Genomic DNA, 24,607 nt, shown 5'->3' on the forward strand with positions numbered 1-24,607 from the left:
GAGGCACCACGAACTTGGCCACAGCCTGCGAATGGAGAAAACTGTGAATTCTTATTGGGAACGAAGGGGGTCGCCCGCGAGCAGCGAGGAGAGCGGTGGGAGGCCGAGAGGAGGCCCGAAGCTCCCGCGCGGCCGAGGTGGGCTGTGCAACCCTTTCCTCCACGTCCCTCGCTTGCGAGCAGGTCACTAGCTTTCCATCGCTCCTCTGCATCTCCGTGACCTCATCCGAAGCGGTCCTCGCGGCCCCACAAGGTCCAGTTAGGGTATTCGGGGACCTAACTGGTCAAGAGGCTGCGGTGATACGGAGGGTCAACTAGCACCCACCAGGTGGCCCCGGTGTCACGCCTGGCGCTGGGGTCCTGGAGCAGAGCGGCGCAGTCCCCCAGTCTTCGCTCCTAGCGCCCCCTGGGATTATCTGTTAGGAGCTGCTAGGGTTCCCCGGCTCACCCTCCTCCTCCTAAGCTTCTTTCTTCCCAAGGGAAATCTCCGGGTAACCCTCGCCTGAGCTCCAGGTGGCTGCCACCCCGTTTGCTTGCGGGGGGGCCGGCTCCCTCTTCTGCAGGTGCCCAGCTGGGGTTTTCCAAATCCAGGCAGCAGGAGCCCCCCACTGCCGCCTTCATCTGTAAGGGGTTAAGTCCTCTCGCAGATGGGGAAGACCCGGAGCTTCCCCGAGGGGTGCAGCTCCGTCGATGCTCCCCACGCCGAGGGACGCCCGTGCAGCGGGCGGCCCAAGCGGCGCCCGCGCTGCCGGAGTCAGCCCGCCGGGGATCCCCGCCCTGCCGCGTCTGCCAGACGGCTTGGCGCAGGGCTGCGGATGCCGCGGGAACGGGTCTCCCTTTCCCTTTCCCGGCGGCAGGCTCCGCGGTCGGGGCAGCTGGGCCCGGCGCGAGGGGACTGAGCAGGGGAGGAGCCGGAGGAGGGGACAGAGGGGCCTGTCGGCCCCGCCCCCGCCCCGCCCCCCCGCGGCCGGAGCCGGGGCTGCAGCCGGGCGCGCCGGAGCCTGCGAGCCCGCGAGCCAGCGATCGGCGGCCGCGGCCTCCCCTGCTCGCGGTGTGACCCCGGCGTCTCGGCCCGCGGCCCCGCCGATCCCGGCGCCCGCGCTCCCAGGGGCAGGGATGCATCATGGCCACGCTGGCTTGCCGGGTGCAGTTCTTGGACGACACGGACCCTTTCAACAGCACCAACTTCCCCGAGCCCAGCCGGCCGCCGCTGTTCACGTTTCGCGAGGACCTCGCTCTCGGCACCCAGCTGGCCGGGGTCCACCGGCTGCTGCGGGCGCCGCACAAGGTACGGCCGACCGATGCGGGCTGGGTTCTCCGGACGCGGCCCCTGCTGCGGGGCGCGCGGGGGTGGGGGCGCCGCGGGCAGGCTCGGATAGGCGCGGCCCCGGGGGACTGGCGCCCAAGGGCAGACCTCCCCCCTTCCCGTTAGGTAGAGGGGCCGGGGGCATCCGCCGGCTGGCGCGGGATTTCCCGGGCGCGAGAGGAGGACAGCCTTGCGCTCCGGGCCAGAGCCGGAGCGGGCGGGGCAGAGCAGGTGCCGCGCGGGCCCGAGGCGAGATGGAGAAGGTTCCCCCGCGCCGCGCCGTTAGCTCGGCTGGGTGGGCGGGGTGGGGCTCCGATGCCGGCGGCGGGCCCTGGTACCTGGGCCGGCGCCGAGCCTGGAGCGGAAAGAAACCGGGCCCCGGGGGACTCAGGTCTAAACCTCTCAGGCCTCTGGGGCCGCTGCGGGCGGCCGCGCGAGCCTCACGACAAAGCACTCTTCCTGGGGGACACCGCCTCCTCCTCCCCCGCGGGGCATCGCGGGGGATGCCGAGTGCGCACTGAGATAGCTCTCAGAGTAGCCCCCTTTTCTCTGGAGAAGCAGGTGGCCTTGGGAACCTTGGAGAAGCGGTAGCTGTGGGAGGAGGGGCGGGGGCGCGGAGGGGCGGCGCGCTCACAAAGCCAGAGCCTCGCAGCCCGAAATGAGTGTCCCCTGGGAAGAATGGCTTCTCAGTCCACCCGATAGAGGCTTTTTTCTTCTTTTCTTCTTCTTCTTCTTTTTTTTTTTTAACCCTTTGCAGGAGGACAGGCATCTTGCAAAGTGTGTGTTGCAAAGAGCTGGGCATTGAAAGCTAACCATTTGGTTACTCAAGAGAGCCCTCCCTCCTACTTAAACAGATTGCACCTTGAAGAATTACTGACCGGCACTTTTTTTTTTTTTTTTTTTTTTTTTTTTTTTTTTTTTTTTTTTTGCTTGGGTTCATATCAAAGCTTGGAGATGATTTATTCATTGAGGATCAACATTGATAAATATTTGGAAGAGATAACCCTTGATACCAAAAAGAACAAAATTGATTTTTCAAAATTCTTTAGATTTCTGTATGATGTTCACCTGCCTTGGAAGTAGAGAGGGAGTTTGTATGTGGAAACTGGTGTACTTGGGCAGTGCTGTCAGCGTATCAATGCTTTCTCTCCTTAATTAGTAACGTGCTTTCAGGAATGAGGAATGGGGCAGTTCTGTCTCATTCTCTCCGTGTTGGTGCAGAGTGGATAACGATCACTGTTTGGGGGAACCTCTCTGGCCATAAAAGCAGGATGGATTGGGAGATGGAGGGACAGAATGATGTAGTGTGAATTCAGCGAATCAGAATCACTTTTGTAAATTATTTGGTTCTTCTTAATCAGTAGATTGAGTTGAAAGTTTCAAAGGACTTCTTTTGGCATCATGATACTCCATTCATTATGATCACTGATTACAGTGATCTTTTGTTGAAACCACAGAAGGCTCATAATTGTGGCCCTATGACCTTGAAGTGGTTTTCTTGGATTTCAAACCCTATATACATAGGTTGAACTTTCAAGCTGGAAGCTAAAGTACTTTTTTATGTTTCTATAGAGTAGCCCCATAGTCCTGATCCAGTGTTCCTCCTCTGTTCTGGTAGGAGGAAATGATGATGCTCCAGCATTGGCCTCCCCCACCCCCCTCAGCTAGAAGCCACAGCGCTGAAGTTGCACTGGCTCACAGAATGTTCTGAGGTGTTGCCTGTAGAGCAAGGAGAACCTGGAGATAACCTGTAGAACTCCTTGACTCCTGGTCTTGGCACCCAGCTATGCTTGGTCTCAGCGTCTTTTGCCCAAAGACCCCTGCAGTATATTCAGATGTTTGACATTGTTTTTCATGTCTAGAGCTGAGTGATTGGCTGATTCTATTAGCCAGGGCTCTGCAGAGCAGAATTCAGTGCATTTATATGCCTCGGTGCACATTCATGTTTAAAAATGCTCATTAATTTCCAGCAGAGAATCTTAAAATTGGATGGTCCCCCTGTGATAGAGCTAACGAGTTGTGAGTCAGTGTGCAATATCGTTTAATGCTACATACCTCTGTGAATGAGGCTACTTTTAGGATCCCTATTTTGCAGATGAGGAAACTGTGGCAGAGAGCAAGTAAGTAACTTAGTTTTTTTTGCTAGGACTAGAGAGCTGAGATTCAAACCCTGGGTCTCAGCCCCCAGTGCTGTTCTGCTCCCTGGACCAGCAGTGTGGGGTGGGCGGAAGTCGTGGGGGTTCCATTGCATTACCTTGGGGAGCTCACCAAATCACCTTTGTGTGCCAGGTACTTTTTGGCCTGGGGCAGGTGAATGTTACAGGCATGAGTAAGAGCCTTGAGGCAGAATTCCTAGCCTGGTAGATTTCAGAGTCAGAGGTGGAAACAAGTAGTTACCATCCTTGCTGTGAATTAGCTGATGGTGAGGGAACCCAGAGCTCTCACTCCAGACCCCTGCCCTGAGTAAGCCTTCCCGAAACACAGGGAATGCTTCTCTCAGGTCCCAATGAGCCTGGCCTTGGCAAGATGGGGAGTTCCTTGTGGGAGGGCAATCTGTGTGATGGAAAGGATGGAGAAGCCTGACTGTGGAACATGCAGACACCCTCAGTGTACCCAGCTGTCCCACACTTTCAACACCCTGTGGGGAGTAAACTTTTGCTTGAAGTAGATTGTACACACAGAGAAGTGTGCAGGGCCTAAGTGAGAGGCTGGATGGACGGTCACTTAGTGAATGCACCTGTGTAACCGGCATCTAGAAGGCCCTGTGGAGGGTTCTAATTTATGCAGCACCCCCTAAGAGTCTCCTGTGCTGGGAACGTTTGAATTGGATCTCTCAGGCCCTTCCCAGCCAAAAATTGAGTCTATGCATCTTTTTCTAACTTAATGATCTATTAATTTAGCTCATGTCTGCCGACTCCTTTAGAAGTTTAGCTGTTCACTTAACTAAACCACTGTCTCGGACAAAAATGATATATTGTGCTTATTATGCTTTGTCTTTTCCAAAATTGCTAGTCATTCCAGGGAAGATAAGTAAATTAATGACGAGTGTGATAACAAAAAGGTCAAAACAGATGCTGTAGACTCACTGGGGAGATGTTCATTTTGGTGGTTATATGTTCTGTCTGGCCTAGGTAAGCCCTTTTGTTCTCAAATGTTGCATAAATAGGTGTTTATTTCTGGTTCAGTGTTCTAAGGAATTATAATTATAGGACCTCTAATGTAGAAAACTATACAGTAGAATTAATAAATCATATGCCTTTCACAATTTAAATGTTTTGGGGTTGATTGATTATGAAAGACTATGGGTTCTTGTTTCCTTTTGATAGACAAAAGTGGAATCGTAGGCTATTTTTACAAACTAAGTGATAACCAGCTTATCTGTTACAATGGCAGTTAAGACTTAGTAATTCAGTTCAGGAAATACTTCGGTGCCTTTTGTGGACCAGACAGAGTGGAGTGATAATAGGGACTGTGTTCTAGGCGCTTGCCCAAGACAAGGAGCATTCTAGATATGCATCATCTCGCCAAGTCTACGGATCAGGTACGGGTACTCTTGCATTCCGTGGCAGAAGAGACCCAGAACAGAAGGAATCCACCTGGTCACACGAGTGGGAAGTTCCAGGGTTGGCACTCAACACCAGGCCTCAGCTCTCAATGACTCCACTTCTGTGTCTTGGATGTCTTCCTTCCAGGCAGCCTGTCCATTTTCCAGAGTTCCATCTCTTGACTGTATTGTGTTCATTTTTTTCTCACGACCTCTGTCTCTGTGGTCGCCTCCCTGTCTCAGCTGTTCCACCTGCGAAACAACAGATCACAGTGAGAATTAGAGCCTTGGTCCTTCAAGGGTGGGCTGGGCGTCACCTAGACTCCTCTTAGAAAGGGGCTGTCAGCCTCCCCAGACCTGTTGAATCAGGATGTGTATTTTTTCCAACATGCTTTGGTGATTCCTAAGCAGCATGGATTAGAGGTCATTTAGGTCAGGCTCTCAGTACGTGGGGCTCTCACTGTCTCCCCTGTTACAGATCAGTTCTTTGAGGGAGAGACCTGGCTGGCTAGTTCTCCCATGTTTTTCTTGAAGCTGAGTAGTGCGAAGATGGAGTGTGCCCTAAGTTGATTGATCGGTGTTAGTTATAGAACACAAATCCACTGGTATTATTGCTGTAATGAATTTCCACCTTAATCCTCTTATGGGACACATCTGTTTGCTACATTACATTAAGATTTTTAGAAGATGAGATCATTAGTAAAGTTGGCAAGTGTATTGTGGCACAGAGCATCTTAGGACAGAAGTGTTGAAGAATGTTGTATGAAGTGCTGAGAGCATCTCTGTGCAAGCCGAGGTGAATCTGACTGTACCGTAATTAGCTCAGTTGGTTGGAGCCACGCTATTGAGATCAGGATCATGGGATTGAACTCTTTATGGGTCAGTTGGCTTTGCTTCATGCATGGCCACAGACGGCATCGGTAACCCAGCCGGACGCCCTGCAGGTGCTGTCATGGCTTCCTGCAAGGATGTGGTGTGGAAGGGACTGGCGGAAATCTTTGGGGGGCAAAGGCTGACACATAATGGGAATGTGCTGGGCACTACACTGTAGGCCTTCATGCATAACTTCATTTATCCTCATAACAGCTCTGGCAGATGGACAGTAGTATCCGCAAGTAACAGGTGGGGAAACTGAGGCACAGGGAGACTAAGCAGGTTATCTAAGGCCACACCGCTTTTTAGTGAAAGAGCTGAAATTTAAGGTCGTCTTTTTTTTTTTTTTCCTCCAAAGCCTGTAGCCAAGTGTGTCCCATTATTAGAAAGCCAGCAGCAGAGCACACGCTCTCTTGTGCAGGGGAAGCACAGGTGGGGGAGGGGGGCTGCCTGCGTTGCCTTCACAAGCGGCTGCCCGTCACAGGGCTGGGACTTAACCGGTCGTGCTCTGGTAAGTCCTTCCAGCATTGGAGCTCTGTGAGGCCATGCCTTTTGTCCTCGGAGTCCAACCTGTGTCCCTCTGGAAAACAACAGGCCAGCCTGCCCCTGCCCTCCCCCTCCGGACTCTGAAATGTTAGTTCTTAATGGTGGCAGATTTAAAACTGATTAACATGCTGAGGCCAACGCTGAGCTCCCCTCCCCCCAGCCTTCTTTCTCCTCCAGGGTTTATTTCTCTCTGAAGATGAAACTTTGAACGCTTGTGAACCTTTTTGTCCTGAGCGAGTCACCACTCCTGGCAACCTCCCCACCTCATCTCCAGGTGACGCCCCTGTGGTCTGTGGCTGGCTCAGGAATGTCCCCAGTTTAACCTGGCTTTCTAATCAATGTAGCTGCTTCCACTTCTGGGGGACATTTTCAGAATCTTGTGTTTGTCAGCATCTGCTCCTTTAGAGAGACAAGCAGATTGCTTTTTGTTTTTATTTTTGCTTTATTAGCTGTTTTATTGGGAAGTGTTTCTGGATCTTGTTCTGAACTAAGTAAGAAAGAATGGGGAAAATTAAGCTACAATGAATGTTAAACCTCACTGCAGGGGTGCAATCAGCAAAATCCAGATTGTGGGAAACTATGGTTTCTCCAAAAAATTAAATTGCAAAGAAAAAAAAGATGGAGGGCAAACTTAGATTAAAAGAGATTCAAGAGATATATCAACAGCTGATTGCAATGTGTGGCTAATTGGGTCCTAATTCGAACAAACACGCGGTGAATAAATATTTGAAATCATTGAGGAAACTTGAATGACTATTTGGTATTAAAATTTATTAAATTTAATGATAAATTGATTTCATGTTAGAAATTATTAAAATGTGATAATATTATGGTTATAGTTAAAGAAAGTTTATATTTTTCAGAGATACATACTGAAATATTTATAGGTGAAATTATATGATATCTGGAATTTGTTTCAAAATAATCCTGGACAAGAGGCAAGTAGGCGGGTGAATGTACAGATGGGGCAAGATCGACCATGAGTTAACGCTGAAATATGGGTGCAGGAGGTGGGTCATTACACTATTTTCTATACTTTCGCAGATGTTGAACTTTTAAAATAAAAGAGCTAAAAAATTAGGTTACGAGTTCCAATGTCCCCTTTGGGATCAGAGTCCTTTCATTAAGTGTCACTGGGTGTCCTGAGTGTGTCTACTATGGCCGAGATAGCCAGTTTTTCTGTAGATTTTTTGTTATGCTTCCACTGATATTTTTCTTCCTACCCTGATGTTTATGTACTCCTTAGGATCTTTGAAAGCAAGTGTGGGACATCAGTCTTTTTATATTTAGGGTATCTTTCCAGGCTTGGTCAATTCTTTTTTTTTTTAAATTTTTTTTTTTTAATGTTTGTTTATTTTTGAGACAGAGACAGAGCTTGAGCAGGGGAGGGGCAGAGAGAGAGGGAGACACAGAATCCGAAGCAGCCTCCATCCAGGCTCTGAGCTGTCAGCACAGAGCCTGATGCAGGGCTCAAACCCATGGACCGCGAGATCATGACCTGAGCCGAAGTTGGACGCCCAACCGACTCAGCCACCCAGGCGCCCCCAGGCTCAGTCAATTCTTAAGATGAAGTCAGCAAGCATCAGTTATACAAACTCTTAGTTTGGTAAAAGAAGTGTTAAGGTAGAGGTATTCTACGTGTAGCTTCAGTAGCTGCCCGTAAATTTTTATCATTAAACTGACATATTGCTGAGGCTATACTGAATGACACCAGTATAAAAGTACTCGGTTTCCCAGTGGCTTTTGGAGCCTGTGACTTAGTCTCATGGCTACCCGCAGGCTCTTACCTGATTCCCAGTGAGTCAGTTCTACCTCCACCTTTAGTATGCCTCAAGAGAGCATAACGCAGTGCATGGCAGTGACGTTGTAACGTATATGAAAATGTAAGTTGATTGTATACGTTGGCATTCGTACCGGCAGCTTTTGATTTCTGTGGAGAGATTAAAGCATATCATGGATTAGCTATTGGGAAGCGGGAAGATTTAAAAAAATTTAAAAATTTAAAAAAATTTAAAAAATAGATTACCATGCATCACCGAAATTATATACCCAGAAGTTTATCTATTTTTAGAGCCACATAGGAACAAATGGAATCTACATTGTGTCTGTTTACAACTTGGGGACCTACTTTTCTTTTCACCACTTAGATTTGTAACCAGAAATTAAAATTTCAGACTCTAAGGGAAAATGTTTAGAACTTAATATCAGGGGGGAAAAAATCTTGAAATTGTTGAACACATGGGGAAAAGGGAAAATGTTAAACGTCTTGCAATTCAATATAGGACAATGGTTCTAGATGTGGCAAAAAGGACACAGAAAAATGGATTTGTTGATCACTTCATCCAATATTTTTTTAAGTTTATTTACTTATTTTCAGAGAGAGAGAGAGAGAGAGAGCAGGGGAGGGGCAGAGAGAGAGAGAGGGAGAGATAGAATCCCAAGCAGGCTCCATGAAGTCAGCGCTGAGCCCAACTCGGGGCTTGAACTCATGGACTGTGAGATCATGACCTGAGCCAAAATCAAGAGTCGGACGCTCAACCAACTGAGGCACCCAGGTGCTCCACTTCATCAAGTATTTTTAACATTCTTGGAAAGAAAAAAAAAAAACCCCAGAAGAAGACTTTGCTGTTACTGACTAGGCTATTCTGCATCTTCATGCACCGGTGTTATGGCAGCAAATGAAGTGCCCGGGGCCTTTACCAGAGTGCACAGGACATTCCAAAGATTATTTTGAAGTTCTCAGAATAGAAGATGTGACTGACGCATCTTCTGTCTGATGCATCAGATCCCAGGAGCGGCTTGGGGCTTGTGGCGGATGCGTTGATGGGCAGATGCTCCTGAGTGGCCAGACACTGACATGTTTAGAGCAGGTGCAAGACTGAGCAAGGGGTCCTTGGGGGAGCAGATGAGGAGGAGGGTCCTTTTGGCCAAGCCGGAGTCACATGTAGCACCGCTGCCATTCACGTTGCCTGCTCGTTCGTGCTGGCCAGTGCTTTGACTAGAGGAGTTTATACCGCTTTGGCATCAGTTTTGTTTTCTCCATGATTTGAGCTCACCTTCCCCAGTCCTCCCCTCATGGTAATTGTTACTCCAGAGCCAAAGGTAAATCCCTCACAACTCAGGAACACACATGTGTGGTGGTGCTGAGGTGGAGACAAGTGGTTTAAACAATGCTTCCTTCCCCTCTCCTATTGTAATTTCATTAAATGAAATTCGGTATTCAGTGTAACACACCCTGAAAAACCCAGCTTTCAACCCTTGTGAATAATTATGAGGGGACTTCTGTCTGGTCCTCTGATTTGCTCACACAGGCTGCGTGCAGCTTGGGGCGGGGGGGGGGGGCTCGGTGCTGGACTCCCCTGGAAAGCAGCTGACTGAAGACAGAGGTTGACGATACCCCAGTCGTAGGGAATGTGGGGGGGGGGGGGGCTGGGAGCACAGTCTTGGTGGTGCTGCCCAGAGCCACTTGTGTCCACAGCCCTGGAGGGGTGTTTCTGGGCCGTGTGCTCCATTGCCCAGCAGTGTGTTCTTGTGCTGACAGCCCACCATCTTACTGCCTGTGTTTTACAGGAAGTCGTGATATCTGTGGGGTAGAGGTTCTCCCCTGGCCTTGGAACATAGCCACTGATAGGAAAAAATGGTTCAAGAGGGTCCCTTTAATGGATTTTAAGGTGAAGGAATACCGAGGAAACAGACCTGTGTGACCCATTAAAGAGGAAAAAGAGAGTCAGAATACTTCACTCCTCTGCTCCAAACCTCCCTCAACCCCCTGTCCTTGAGGGTCAACTCCAAAACCCTTGAGCGGTTGGCCCACTGCTCCACGAAGGCAGGGTTGGTTGGTTGGTTGGTTGGTTGCTTTTAGGGTCTGTTTGGTTTACTGATATAGCCCTAGAGCCTAGAACAGCGTCTGACACAAAGCACATGTCTAGCAAATGGTTGTTGAATGGGTGAATTACCATAACATTCAGGGCTGGAGGGAAGAGTGGCCTCATTCAAACTCTTTCCATGCAGAAGTTCCTCCTGCAAAGCCTCTGGCAGCCTGTTCTAGAGAGAGTGAGTAGTTGCCCCTCCCTTCAAGTGCCGCCTTTCTCATTTTTGAGCTCTACTTGCAGAATTTATTCTTTACTTGTTCCTGGTTTTCACTTACAGAAGTGGGTCTTCGTAGCTCCACAGATGGGGATGGAGATAGGTCTGGACGGTTCATCACTTGGCTGGTGCCTAAGAGGGTGGAAATTGGATGGATGAACCAGAAGGACCCTGACTACAGGGTTTGGTAGGTAGAGTGACCTGTGACCTGCAGATAGTGCCTAGATACAGACTGGTCACTTTTCCCTGTGGGAGCAGAAGTAGAAAGCTAATTTCTTCTCATGTTAAAGGTGAGTAACGGAGTCTGTTTCTCCTACTTCGGTCAATGTCATCCATATTGCTCTGTGTATGTTTGATATCCTAAACCATCTTCACACCTGCGGTTCCATTTAGCTGTGAACTTTGTGGAATCAGAGTGACGTTGCTGGGGAGAGGTTACCATGAACAAAGCTAGATCCAAGGAGAGAAAGGCCAAGAGGCAAGGAGCATACCCGTGTAAAACTAACAGGGCATCTCTTCCTGTCACAGTATGAGCACGTGTATAAATTTGGAGACGACAGAAAAGCACACTGAAGGCATAGAAACCACTCTGATCACCACCCAAAGGGAACCAGTCACTCTTAACCCTTTGTGTCTTACCAGGATTTAAGTATCTATGCATTTCAAAATATAATATTATGAATACTTTCCAGAGCCATGAAATACTCCTGGAGCATATCTTTTTTAATGACAGCATGGTAATCTAGGACATGCATCTACTGTGGTCCATGTAAGCATTATTCCCCTGTGCTGTGAGGGAAAGGGCTCTGTCTTCTTCCGTGTGTATCAGTCCTGTGCTTGGTGCTTAATAAATATTCATTAAACAAATGCAGGAATGAATGAACCACTGGATGTTTAGGTAGTTGCCAATATAAAAATGCAGATGATGCTATAATATATATATATATATATATATATATATATATATATATATACGTATATATATGTATATATATGTGTGTGTGTGTATATATATATATATATATATATATATATATATATATATATATACTTGCAGAAAGAAAATCTTTGCACTTGTCTAATTATTTCCTTAACATGAATTCCTAGGTGTTTTGTTGTGGAGTAGAAGGGTAAAGAATTTATCTTGGATGGAAGCAGTTTCCCCCATTTTAAGAAGGTGGTTGGAAAGATGGTCCCTAATTCAGTGTGGAGTTGGTGAAGAAAGAGCTAGACCAAGTTTCAAGCCCAGCTCCAGTCTGACACACAGCTAGCGTCACAGCTGAGAGTGACATTTGAGTGCTGGGATTACCACCAGGTGGTATTCAGAGAAGATTGTTCAAACCCCTAGTAAATTATTTGTGTGTATCCCATTGCCTCTCCCTATTTTGAGGGACAAAATCATGACTATACTTTAAAAGTCAATGCTAAACTTAGAACTGTTACTTTGTGTACATATAACAGTATCATGGTAGTAAGACAGAGGTACATCTCATTGGTTGCTAATGCTTTGAGAAAACTAAGGCACTTAAATGCTGCAGGTAGTGTAGTCCATGATCCTCCCTCTTTCTAGAGACTTGGCAACACATGCAATTCATAAAAACGATTATTTTGGACTGGGTGACCCCACTTGCAAGAATTATTTGAAGAGAGAAATAAAAATATAAAAGATATTTGAGGGTTATTTTAATAATGAAAAGAGAAGACAAACTCCGTGTCCAAGCACGAGGAAGATATTAAATATGTTTTATTATGCATAGAATATTGGGCAACTATGAAAATAACTCCTATCCTAGCACAGGCTGCTATAGCACAATACCATAGACTGGGGGCTTAAACAGCAGACATTTATTTTCTCAACAGTTCCAGAGACTGGGAGTCCAAGATCAAGGTGCCAGTAGATTTGGTTCTTGGTTAGGTTCTCCTTTCTGGCTTGCAGATAGATGGCCACCTTCTTGCTGTGTTCTTATATGGCAGAGAGAGGAAGCTCTTGTGTCTCCCCCCTCTTTCTCCTCCTTCTTTCCCTCTTTGTCACTTTCCCTTCCTTCCTTCCTTCCTTCCTTCTTTCCTTCCTTCCTTCCTTCCTCTCTTTTGTTTCTTTCCTTCTTTCTTTCTTCTTCTTTGTGGTTTTATACCTTTAACTTCCTCTTCTTATAAGGGCACTAATCCCATCATGGGGCCCCACCCGCATCTAAACCAAAGGTTGTCCCTCCTAATACCATCACATTGGCAGTTAGGGCTGCAACCTGTGAGTTTTGAGGAGACATATTCAGTCCGTGATAACCCCCAGGAATCATAAAATTGTGCATATGGAAATGTAGATAAGAAATGCCAAGAATGGGATGAGTGACCTCCTTCTCCCAGACCTGCTTTCATCGCCTCTCCTGCATCTTATTCATCAGAAACGCCATGAGAACTGTGAGTCAGCCTGATTCCTCTGCACCCATCCAGCCCCCTTCTTTCCTTTCCTGAGTCGTCTTGGTTCTCCTTTGGACAGGAGTCCAGGCTCTGGAAAATAACTCTGATCCATTCTCCCACTCCCCAGTTGCTTTCCTTACCCCCTCCTCCTTCACTCTGGTGGCTCTCCAGTATCTACAGGTGAAGTCCCAGCTCTTCACAGGGACACTCAGGGCTCTCTGTGACCTGGCCTTTTGTCTGCCACTCCCACATTATCCCTGATTGTCCTTCCCTCCCTACCCCTCCAAAACCCTGTGCGAAAATGCCTGCAGTTCTCCTGATAGGCTGCCCCGGATGGTTGTTCAAGTTCTTGCCTTTACCTGGACTGCCTCTTCAGCCCTCCAGTCTGGGATGAGACTGTGTCTAAGGGTTACCTCTGTAGGCTTTCCCAGCCCTCCCCCAGGCATGTGTGGGCTGTGCTTCACACACCCCTCACCCATGACACTCTGGTTCTTATTTCATTCTGTGTTACCATCTCCCCAGCAGGTATAACCCTTCAGTAGCAGGAAGTGCATTTTTTAAAGTTTATTTATTTTGAGAGAGAGGAGGAGGAGGAGGAGGAGGAGGAGGAGGAGGAGAGAGAGAGAAAGAGAGAGGAGAGGAGAGGAGAGAGACAGCATGAGTAGGGGAGGGGCAGAGACAAAAAGGAGAGAGAGAATCCCCAGCAGGCTGCACTGTTAGCATGCAGCCTGATGGGGGACTTGAACCCACGAACTGTGAGATTATGACCTGAGCCGAAATCAAGAGTTGGATACTTAACTGACTGAGCCACCCAGGTGCCCCAGGAAATGCATTTTCCCTTACCTTCCAGTTCAGAGTTCCTAGGGCAGCACCTGATACATAATAAGCCCTAGTAGATAATTTTTGAATATTTGAAAGAATGTTAGGTGGAAAAGTATAGGGTATATTTATATCATGATGATTGCAACAGTGGAGTAGACCCTTAACTTTCAAGATCCTTCATCAGATCCCTAAACCGTGAACATGATTTGCATGTTACAATTTCCCCCACAAACTGCAGGTGAGTGAGGTAGAACCAATTCTTCAGAATAGCAAAACCTTGTTTTCTGGCCTTTTCCGCACTGGGTCTGTGCTAGGATCTCAGACAGGAAGCCTGGGGTTGGCAAGAGAAGGCCCACTGTCCCGCCAGTGCTATCTCCTGTTGGGTTTGGAGGGTGTGCACATGGCCTGCGGCTCTGCTGCACGGGGGTGGTGAGGTCTCCTCCACGGGGCCAGATTTGAGGCCTGCAGTGCACGACGAGGAAGCGCTGTGTCATGGGCCAGATGTCCCTTCTGCCTCGTTCCGGGCCTTCTACACGGCCTTGTTTACTGTTCTGCCCATGCTGACCCGTGGGGAGGGTGAGGAGAGTTGTGAGCTTGTGTGAAGGTCAGGGTCCCTGAAGCTGGGGAGGCCAGCGCGGCTGTGATTAGTGGGACGTCCCAAGAGGGAGGTGGGTCTGGGAGACGGGAGTGGTGGCCACAGAGCCCAACTGCCCTTCCTTCCACACGGGGAGATTCAGCCCTTTGCCAGCCTCGGGGGTTCTGGATAGGTACAATTTCAGGGGATGACACTCAGCTAACAGGGATGCATTACCTCTTGGCCGAATCAGATCATACTTGCAGGCTGCAGGAGCACTCAGGCTGGGTCCTGACCACAGCTTCCAGAAATCACCAACCCCCTGGCTTCTGCAGTATCCTGGCAGTTTCCGAGCGGCTAGTGTCTGAGTGGCCAGTGCGCGGACGTGGGAGAGGTTATCCAGTCTTCCTGGGGGTCTTCCATTCAAGTTCAGCAGCACCGTGTGTTTGCGGGCAGGAAAAAAGAGCTTTGGCCTGCCTGTCCAGAACAATAGTCAAGGATATGAGTGGTTTTTTGTTCCCAGAACTGGGTGCATTTTTGTGGACAGTGATTCATCACTGAATCCGCCAGTAATAGAACCACGACGTGTCTGTGCAGCTTACAGGGCACTGGGACATAGGTTTGCCTGGTTGATCCTCACACAACCCTGAAAGGGGGCGAGATGGGGCCTTTAGGCTCCATCTCCAAGATGAGAAAACTAAAATCAGGTTGGCTTCACGACGGATGCTCAGTAAGCTTCTCAGAGGGCGGCAGGGCGAGGTCCAGCATACATCTCCTCTCCCCCAGGCTCCAAGTCTCTCCAGCGAGGACTCTCCTCCTCAGTCCGTCACAGATAAGCATGAGGAACATAGATCGGCACCCAGGGAAGTTTGTGGAGTGAACGTGATCAGGGGGAGATTTCAGCTGAGCCCATAGACATTATATGTAACCAGCTGCTGCTGATTTTTATGAGAGCTGCGGAGCAGAGTTTGGTTAAGTGGGAAACTTTCTATCAAGGCCACTGATCCCAGGCCATGAAAATCATCTCCTTTATGGCTATGATTGGTTGGGGAAATCAGTCATAGACATAACACAGAGTGAAGTAACAACTGACAGGTCAGCATATGACTCATGTCTGTGTGTGACATAGGCAGTCGGGCTATAGAAATGTCAGAAGTGGGGAAAATCTGTGTGGGCTCACAGTCCAAAAAGCCTTCTGGAGAGAGTAGGAATGGTTGAGGAAGCGAATAGAAAGGCGAGGGCACTCTATGCAGGTGAGAAATGGATGGGATGTGGTGTGGGGGTCAGGTCTGGCTGGCTCTGGGCAATTGAGAACAGCCCCTGATGGTGGGGCCCCACGGAGGTAGACCGTGGGCTGGGCTGGCACACTGGGCTGTCATCAGTGAGCACAAAACGATTTCAGAAGTTTACTTCCATTCCACACAATGGATAAAAGTAAGGGAAAAGGAAGGAAAGAGGAGAGAAAAATGAAAGTATGAGAAGAGAATGATTACAAAAAAAAAAAAAAAAAAGGTGAGGGAAAGAAGGAAGAGAAGAAAGGAGAGGGATGGACAGGCAGTCACTGAAAAGCCACCTATGAAGAATGCGTGGGAGGAGGATAGTCAGAGACAAGCCACAGGATGGGCCTGGCCTGGGCCTAGAGGATGGGGTCTCCTGCTGTCCATGGCCCCTGGTCACAGCTATTCTTGGTCAGTGGAGGTATTAGCCAATGAGGGCTAGGATGAGACCCTTTTGGGGACTCTCCCATGTTCCTCTGTTTCATAAATGTTTATGGGGTATCTGCACAGTGTCAGTCTCTGTTAAGGCCAGCACTGTAAGCCAAAGAAAGGAAACCAAGGGTCAGCAAAGTGGTGGTGGGGGCCAGCTCCAGGCCCGCCCTCCATATTCCCTCTCCTAAAACCTTGGACCTGTAGCATCCTCCTTTACAGGGATATTGTGGACAAAACCAAAAAGGATCCTACCTTTGCATTAGTGGCCTTTAGCCCTAGCTGTCACGGTGGGGGGCACCTGTTTCCGGGTCCCTCCTCTCCCCTGCCTCACTTGTAACTTCACAGACAAAGCAACCCCTGCCCCACCTTGTACCTTCAGCCTCAACTTCCCTCTGGGATGGTTCCTTTAGCATGTAGATGGGCTGGAGCCTCTTTCATCTGGAAAACACTCCTCCCTCGTCTCCAGATCCGGAGTCTGCCTTCACCCCCAGGCTTCTTAGACCTCGTCTGAGCTCTGCTGTCTTACCTCATTTTCCCTCCTGTTCCATTCTCTCTCCTGTCTGCCCCACCGCAGTGAAATTCCCTGCTGAGGTGGTTGTCTTTAACGCAGGGGATGCTTTTCTGTCTTTATCTTATTTAATCTCTTCGCAGCACTTCCTAGTTCTGGTCGTCCCCTCTGAGGAATGCTGTTCCAAGTTCGATAGTGACAGATTCACCCTCCCAGTCTTCCTTCTCAGTCCGCTGTGCCCTCCTGCCCTTTGAGTGTTGGCCTTCTTCAGGGCTTTGTCCCAAGACCGTGCCTTCTCCTCACAGTTGACCTCATTTTCTGGGTGGCTTCCAGGGCCTTCTGATAACCCCCTTGTTCTTATGTCTAGTCCAGGGCTCTCTCTGGTCCTTAGGCCAACTATCCAGCTGCCCCTAGACAGCTCCCTTGGGATGTCCCACAGATGCCGAACATGCACTGTGTCTAGATTGGATCTTGTTAGTGCTGCCTCTGTGAGGGACATACCATCTGGCCAGCTGCCCGAACCAAGCACCTTTGTCTGGCTCTGGACGCCCATCTCTTAGCCCTCACGTTCTGGTGATTCTCTTGCTCTTGGCACTTCTCGCCCCTTTCCACGTAGAGTCCCTGGCGTATAGAAAGTGCCCAGAAAATGATGAAATGAAGGAAAATAGGCAAGACAATGTATGAGCAAGTGTCTGTCACATGACAATTGCTCAGAAAATGCCTTTATTAGTTGGCCATGGCTGTGAACAAATCACTCTGAAGCATAGTTGCTTAAAACATTCACATTTCTCTCAGGGTTTCCTTGGGCCAGGAACTTGGGAGCACCTCGCTGGGTGGTTCTGGCTCCGGCTGTCTCCTGAGGTTGCAGCCGGATCATGGCTTCTCCAGTTGGCAAGGCTGTCCTCTGGGCTGGGCGGATGCAGAGGGGTGGGGGCTCCTCAGGCATCTCTCATTATCTCTCTGGTCTCTCCACCCGTCTCTAATACGGTGGTTCCCGGGTAGCTGGACTTCTTCCTCGGCAACTCATGGCTCCAGACGGAGGCCAGGAGGGTGCTGTCTCACCTCTTCTGTCTCTCTCACTGGTACCCTGCTCGTTAGAACAAGTCAGCAAGGCTGGCCAACGTTCGAGACTCCATTGTTACATGGGAGGAGCGTCCAGGATTTGTGAGCTTCTGAAAAAGACATTTATATACAGTAAAACTCACTTTTACTTTTGGTGTGCAATCTTAGGAGCTTTAACTCATACATGGGTTCTTGTAATTACCGCAGGATACAGAAGAATTCCAGCAACCTGAGGAATTCTGTAAAGCAGATGTGCTAACCGCTACACTATGGAACCAACCTGAAGAATTCCGGAGGGCTATCCCTTTGTAGTCAGACATTCCCCTCACCCCCAACCTCTGGCAGCCACAGATCTGTTCTCTCTCCCTGTGGTTTTGTTTTTTCCAGAAAGCATGTAGTCTGTACAGTCTTCAGAGACTGGCTTCTTCCACCCTTCAAGGGTGCCCTTGAGCTCCACCTAGGCTGTTGTATGCCTCGTTCCTTTTTAATGCTGAGTGGTATTCCATTGTATGGATGTACCAGTTGTTCATTCATTCACTTCATTCATTCACTGTTATTTCCAGTTTTTGGTGATTGCAAATAAGGCTGCTATAAACATTTGACCTGGAGGCTAATCTCCTAGCCACGATGTCCTACTGCCTTTTCTGCTGTAAATGTTTGCGTGGGGATTTTGTGGGAACATACGTTTTCATTTTTCTCGGATAAATACCTGGAAGTGGGATTGCACTTTGGCAGAGAATTACCTGGCACCCTCCTTAGCAGGACTGTCAGGGCTTTGGACTTATTAGGCAAATTCCCCTTTGTCAGAAGAGTTTGTTATTTGAGTCTTTGAACTTCAGAGTCTAAGAACCTTTTCAAACACTTCCCAGAGAAAGGACCATTAATTTAAAAATCATTGTTTATAGCTATTTGACAATTCTTTATTCTTAAGCCTTCAGAGGCCCTGATGGGGACGAATGTGAGGTGAAGCCCTGGGGTCCCCCTTTAGCCTCATTGCCCTGAGCTGTGACATCACCCAGCACTCACTCTGGACCCTCATTCCATGACTTTGCAAAGGGACAGTCAGTGCCTGTGACAGAGCTGCGTGGGGACCATTTGGCAAACCCCATGGAGCGCAGATCATCAGAAGTTCTATCGGTTGGCAAAAGACCATAAGTCAACGAAGCAGCAAGCCGCACTGGAGGATCTCAGAGTATGAAAAATGCACTTTGATCATCACACAGATGAAGTGAGCGGGGGTGGGGGATATGTGGCCCGATGGCTGTGGTTTCCTTCCTCTGGCGAGTCAGAGAAGAGACCTATCTGACGTGAACGGGAAGGTGGTGGGAACAACGGGTATTATAGTACACAAATCAGGTCAAGGGCCTAAATAGAAGGAGTTTGGTGTGATTCTTTGAGTATCTTTAGAAACTGAGGAGGAGGACGCCTGGGTGGCTCAGTTGGTTAAGCGACCGACTTCAGCTCAGGTCATGATCTCACACTTTGTGGGTTCGAGCCCCACATTGGGCTCTGTGCTGATGGCTCAAAGCCTGGAGCCTGATTTGGATTCTGTGTGTGTGTCTCTCTCTCTCTGCCCCTCCCTTGCTGGAGCTCTGTCTTTCATTCTCAAAAATAAATAAACATTAAAAAAAAAAAACAACCGAGGACGTCAGCTCTTCTCTAGGAACACACAAAGACATGAGATGTGAAGTCATGCCTGACGTTTGCAGAAACCTTTCACTCACCCTACATCCATGTGAGTTTTTGCTCTTTGTCAGGTTCTCTGCAGTGCACTTGGAAATCAAAGAAGAATACAGCGTGGGCCTTGTTGCCAAGAATTCATGGGCCATGATGGTATACCCTCACTATAGGTATCGCTTTATTTCTATGAAAAATGCTTTCAGAATTCTAGATACCAAGTCATGGTGAACTTTTGAATGCCACCCATGGGTAAGCTGAGTCTGCTTATGGAGGAAATTGTGATTGGCCCAGTTTCAGTTTCAGTAGATATTTTGGTTGTGTCGATGTTTAGGACAATGTCCTTTAGTTGCCTCACTGAGAAGTCAGTCTCTCTCTCTGTCTCTCTCCCCCTCTGTGTTTCCTGGTCTCTGCCCATGTTCTTGGCCATGTATTCCAGATTCTGCCTCCTGTGACCAAAGTCTTCTCCCTCTGATATGTCAACCTGACTCCGAGCCTCTTGGTTTTCTCATTCACCCAGTGTGCAGAAGCTTCCGCTAGGTTCCCTTGTGGAGGAAAGTGGGGGCTCCTCTGAGGAGATGTGGGGTTAAGCCTCTGGGGGCATCCTGAGATTTTGAATTTTGCTTGTAACATTAGTGTCTGTGAACGGGGCTTTGGTTAAGGACTGGCCCCGTGTCAGCAGGGAGCGAGGACTTTGAAGAAAGCCCAGGACCTGTCGGTGCTGACATGTGTGCATCATTAGTTCTTGCCCTGCGCCCGGCCTGCACCAGAGTCCCCCTCGTCTGCACCGTCCCAGCGAATCCCAGCAGTGCTCAGCCAGGCACACTCCTCACCACACCTGTCATCACCCTGACTTTGGGGAGCAGTTTTGGTTTCCTGATTTGGTGTGTGTCCCCTGTCTCTTCCTTGGTGAGCTGTCCCCCTGTGCTGTGACTTACCAGGCCCCAAAGTGGCAGCTCTCTGCTTCCAGGGCCTGCTGGCTCCGGGCTGCCTGTTAGGCAGCCTCGAGGAAGGAAGACAAGGGCTAATCCGAGCAGGAAGGGAGAGGAGGGGCCCACACTGGCCAAGAGTTCTTTGTGTCCCAGGGCTCTGGTGTCTTTAAGCCTCTTTTCTTCCCCCCACATGCTTGGAGAGCCATCGCTTTCATTTTACCAGAGTTCCTCCGTCTGCCTGGTCCCCGAAGCAGAACACGGGAGCGTCATTAAATTAGTGTATGCAGTTCTGCAAAGTCTAAACGGTTTAAATTTCATCATTCGGGGCAGTGTTGGGGATTAGAATTTGCCAAAGCAGGAGGAATCTGTGAGGGGGCAAAGCGAGGTTTTTGCCCACTGCAGTCCCAGGACCAGTCTTTGCTTCTCCCTTCTTGCATGGAAGAGGGTGGGCGCTCCTCAGGGGGGCTCTGCCACACTTCCGTTGTTCACCAGCAGACACGCCATTGCTCTAATTCTACTGCATGGGTCGCTGGGGCTGGGAACCTGTCTGACGGGGTGAAGGTCAGCTCTTGGGATTCATGGAGCTGTCTGCATGTTCCACGGTGTATTTTGGTCATATGGATCAGTCACTGTTGATGGAGGGGTCTTGGGTATCATTAGTGTCTCCAGTCGGTTTATATAAGGCTCAGAATAATGAGTGCATTGAGGACTGACCCCATAAGGCAGACTCCACTCCCCAACCCTGGCACTCTGTCATTCTGCAGCACGGTTCCTTTTAGGGTGTGTTTAGGTGAGGCTACTGTTAATCCTTCTGGGATCAATAACTGGCAATGTGTTGTCCTCAATGTACATCACTTGTGACTCTGGCTAATTAGCTGTTAGTCATTTATCTGTTCACTCAACACATTTTTATTGAGTTCCTGCTATGTGCCAGGCTCTGTTTTAGGTGCTGTAGAAACACCGGCAAACAAAACAGGCAAAAATCCTGACCTTCTTGGAACTTGCATTCTGGTGGGAGAGATGCGGAGAGAGAGATGATAGAGAAAACAAAATAGCAAGTGACATCGTGTGGTAGGTGAGCCGTGCCGATCTCTAAGCCTTACATGTCTTCACCTGCAAAATGCGAACACTGGACCCGACCCCAGTGGTCCTTGCTCCCTGCTCCCTTCTAGATTTCCTTATCAGTTGTTTTGCAATGTTCATGAGGAGAGCTGGCGATCTTGCCTACCTGCAGATATGGTTCATGAGAGCACAGAATTGTTTCCAACTGCATGGTTCTGTGATGTCATACTTTTGGTGCCAGTGGGCATGTGTGTCTCCAGGTATGCCAGTGGGCATGTGTGTCTCCAGGTATCCGGTGGGAAGTGATGTGACTCCGTAGTCTATGTTGCATGTGGCCAGAACCCATCCCTGCTTCTGTGGGTTCTGCTGAGCCTGGTGCTCCCACGCGTGGTCCATGGGAGGACAGTCAGGTCCACTTAGCAATGGGTGCGCCCCTCTGTGTATGTGTGCAAGGGGGGCTGGAGGGACCTGAGCCTTCCCAGGCCACAGCTCAGCCTCCATGGCTTCTGGATAATGGGGGTGTGGAGTAATCTGTCTTTTCCCTCCTGGCTTGGGGTCTTCCGAGAATGGGGCCGTTGCTCACCTTCGTCAATACCGTCACACTTTTGGAATCTGTAGAACTGCTGTTTTCCCCTCGGTTTAAATCCTACAGTTAAGGCCAGTACCTGGGCCAGGTGCCTGGGATGTGGGCGGGAGGAGTAGCAAACAGCCCTCTGGGGGGCTGACTGCCCTGTGCCCAGGAGCAGAGCTCAGCGCTGTCGGCCCTTCCCGCCAGGTGCCTGAGGACCCAGTGAATGTGCGGAGAGGGCGGCTTCCCACCCACGGAGGAGGGGAGTGGGCTGTTTCCTGTGTCCACCCTGCCATGTGTCCCTGGGCCACGAGGCAGGGTGCAGGGCTGCAGATGATGCCGCGCTTCCTTGGACGCTCCCTCGGGTCTGGATGCCAGAGAGGCGACGAAGCCTCGAGGTCCCGGTGACCGCGACCAGTGCCAGAGCCCCCCGCCTCTAGGACACTGTCTCTTGGAGGTGTGTGAGTGTGAATTTGTCAACTTTCTGGCCGTGAATTTGTGTGGCTGGTAAATGGGACCCGGTGTCAGCGTGGCGGCTGAGGCACGGGATGCTAGGCCACCGAGGCGGGGGTTCTTCTGAGACGGTGGCCGACGTGGGGGCGGAGGGAAGATTGTGAGCAGATGCCAGGGTCCTGAGGGCCAGAAGACTGCCCACTGTGTGTGTGTGGGGGGGTGCACTGAGCCAAGAGAATGGGCCAGGGGACACGCTGCTTCCTCTTGAGAGGGTGACAGGGAGAGGGACACCTTGGGACGTCTCCAAGAGGGCAGTAGATTGTACCTGTTTTCTTCACTGCTGCATCCCAGTCGGGCCCCGCTTACCGTGCGGGGGAAGGAGGAAGGCGAAGGCGGGGGCCGGGGAGGCACCAGTAGGGACCTGGGCTGTCCTGGAGCCTGTGGGCCTGCAAGGAAAAGCAGGTTGCAAGGGAGAGTTGGCGGGCTCGTGTCGAGCACAGGCGGTTGGAGCTGCAGGGCCCAGCTGGCTGCTCCCTCCGTTCCCGGTCATCACCAACACCTGGAGGCCTGTGGGCCTTCGGTGACCCAGCAGGGTCTCTCTGCCCAGTCTTGTCCCTTCCTGTTCTCTGTCTCCTGTTTTATGCTTCAGCAACCCAGCTGCCTTAGTTCCTCACATTCCTTGCTGCTTCATGCTTGCTCGCCTTTGCCCCTGCCTTCCCTCGTCACCCCGCCCCCTGCACCTCTTCCTGGCCGGGTCGCCCTCGTCTTCTTCACCCGTCGGTTCTGGTGTTAAGTCACGCGTCCATTCCCTTGGCACCTACGGCTGCCTGTCAAGTGCCAGCTATGGCTGCTGGGCCCAGCAACGTGCCCCCACACGGCCCCCTCAGGCCATGGAGGTGCCCTTTGTGAATGCTCCTTTGGCTGTTGAGTGCGGCACAACGGTTTAAGGCAAGGCTTTGGATTCCATAGACGTGGTTCCAGTCTCTGAGTTTCAGTTTCTGCATGTATAAAATGGCAATAATAATGCCTTTTCCAGAGGATGTTTGGAAGCCTTACGTGAAATTATATTTGGAAAGCATTTAGCACGGTGCTTGGCCCACTCAGGGAAAGGGAGGCCTCTGCGGCTGCTTCTCTTTCTTGTATTATCACTGGCTTGGGATTCCCTGACTGGTCCCTTCCGCTGTGGGAGTCAGACTAATGTGGTCAGGGGGTGGCCCCAAGACAGAGGTAGGGTGGAGTCAAGTCTGGAAAGAAGACGTGAGTGTAGGTGGGCGGGGAAGTAGAGAGCAGGTCAGAGGCTTGGAGAAGGGGATGAGCCTGTCCAGTTTATGCAGAGCCTTGGATGCCAGGCCTCAGGTCTGGCCTTTGGAGTCAGGATTTGGTGTATCCAGAATCACTATCATAGTGATGAGTCCTGGTGATGAGCAGACCTGGGGGTCAAGCTACAAGGCTTTCAAGCAAACTGAGAAATGCAATCAGTGTAATTTGAGTTTCAGATGTGGACCAAATACCCGGGGAGGCATTAGAACGTGTCTGCCGGGTATTCCTAATCTAGAAATACAGACTGGCAATATGATCTTGCGTGATATATGTTGTAATTGGGGGTGAAAGTATCTGGGGAACAGTGATTCAGCAGACTCAGAATACCACCCTGAGAGGGCTGCTGCTGTGTCCGTCTTCATTCTGAGAGGACACAAGGCTGGGGTGGAGGGCAGGAGCAGCCAGAGATGCCTCAGTGGCGGGAACCGGGACACAGGCACCGCGCCTGGTGGTAAAGTGGGTCCTCTGCTGCGGGGATCCGGAGTTTCACTTTGCTTGACCACTCACGCTGGGGCTGCTAGAAGGGATGAATAGAGGCATCCTGATATACCTGAGGCAATGACCCCCAAGCCAGCAACGACTGCCGTTTGTGAGTAATAAAACATGCTATTTGAAGTCTCCTCATTATCTGCAGTCTAGCCTCACAGGTAATCCCATCCAGCGCAGCCTTTTCTTTCTTTTTTCCTATGTGTCTTTGCTGTGGTGTTAAGTGGGAGAACTTGACGGTGTGCCCTCTTGCTGGACTTGGTGTTCTAACTTTTGCCTGCCATCTGCTTTGCGTGCTGCTGCTGACTCCCCACCTTTTGTGGCCTTGGCACATGGTACCCATGAGGGAACTGTGCTGAGCTGAGTTGAGAGCAGAAACATGGTCTGGTTAGAAGAGCTTTGCTTTGGTTTCTGTGGCCAAAGGCCTAAGTAATTTGGTATTCTTTTTTTATTGTTTATTTTGGCAGAGAGAGAGAGCATGTGAGCATGCTCATGAGCAGGGGGGAGGGACAGAGAGAGAGGGAGAGAGAATCCCAAGCAGGCTCCACACTATCAGCCAGAGCCCCACATGGGGCTCGATCCCATGACTGTGAGATCATGACCTGAACTGAAAGCAAGAGTTGGACGCTCAACTGACTGAGCCACCCCGGTGCCCCATAATTTGA

General features: G+C 50.0%; 1 protein-coding gene across 3 annotated transcripts in view; it reads left to right on the forward strand.

Moving 5' to 3' along the window:
• The first annotated feature begins 1,025 nt into the window (after positions 1-1,025).
• Positions 1,026-24,607, forward strand: part of FHOD3 (formin homology 2 domain containing 3) — a 475,942-nt gene continuing 452,360 nt past the window's right edge. The window contains exon 1 of one of the 3 annotated variants that reach the window (XM_042910026.1): positions 1,026-1,287. In XM_042910026.1, coding sequence (XP_042765960.1) covers positions 1,123-1,287 — 165 coding nt within the window. In that variant the 5' untranslated portion in view covers positions 1,026-1,122. The remainder of the gene's footprint in view (positions 1,288-24,607) is intronic. The other 2 variants (XM_042910027.1, XM_042910028.1) reach the window with 2 other exon arrangements.

The sequence above is a fragment of the Panthera leo genome, chromosome D3 (assembly GCF_018350215.1).
Source record: "Panthera leo isolate Ple1 chromosome D3, P.leo_Ple1_pat1.1, whole genome shotgun sequence".
In the NCBI taxonomy this organism is placed as follows: domain Eukaryota; kingdom Metazoa; phylum Chordata; class Mammalia; order Carnivora; family Felidae; genus Panthera; species Panthera leo.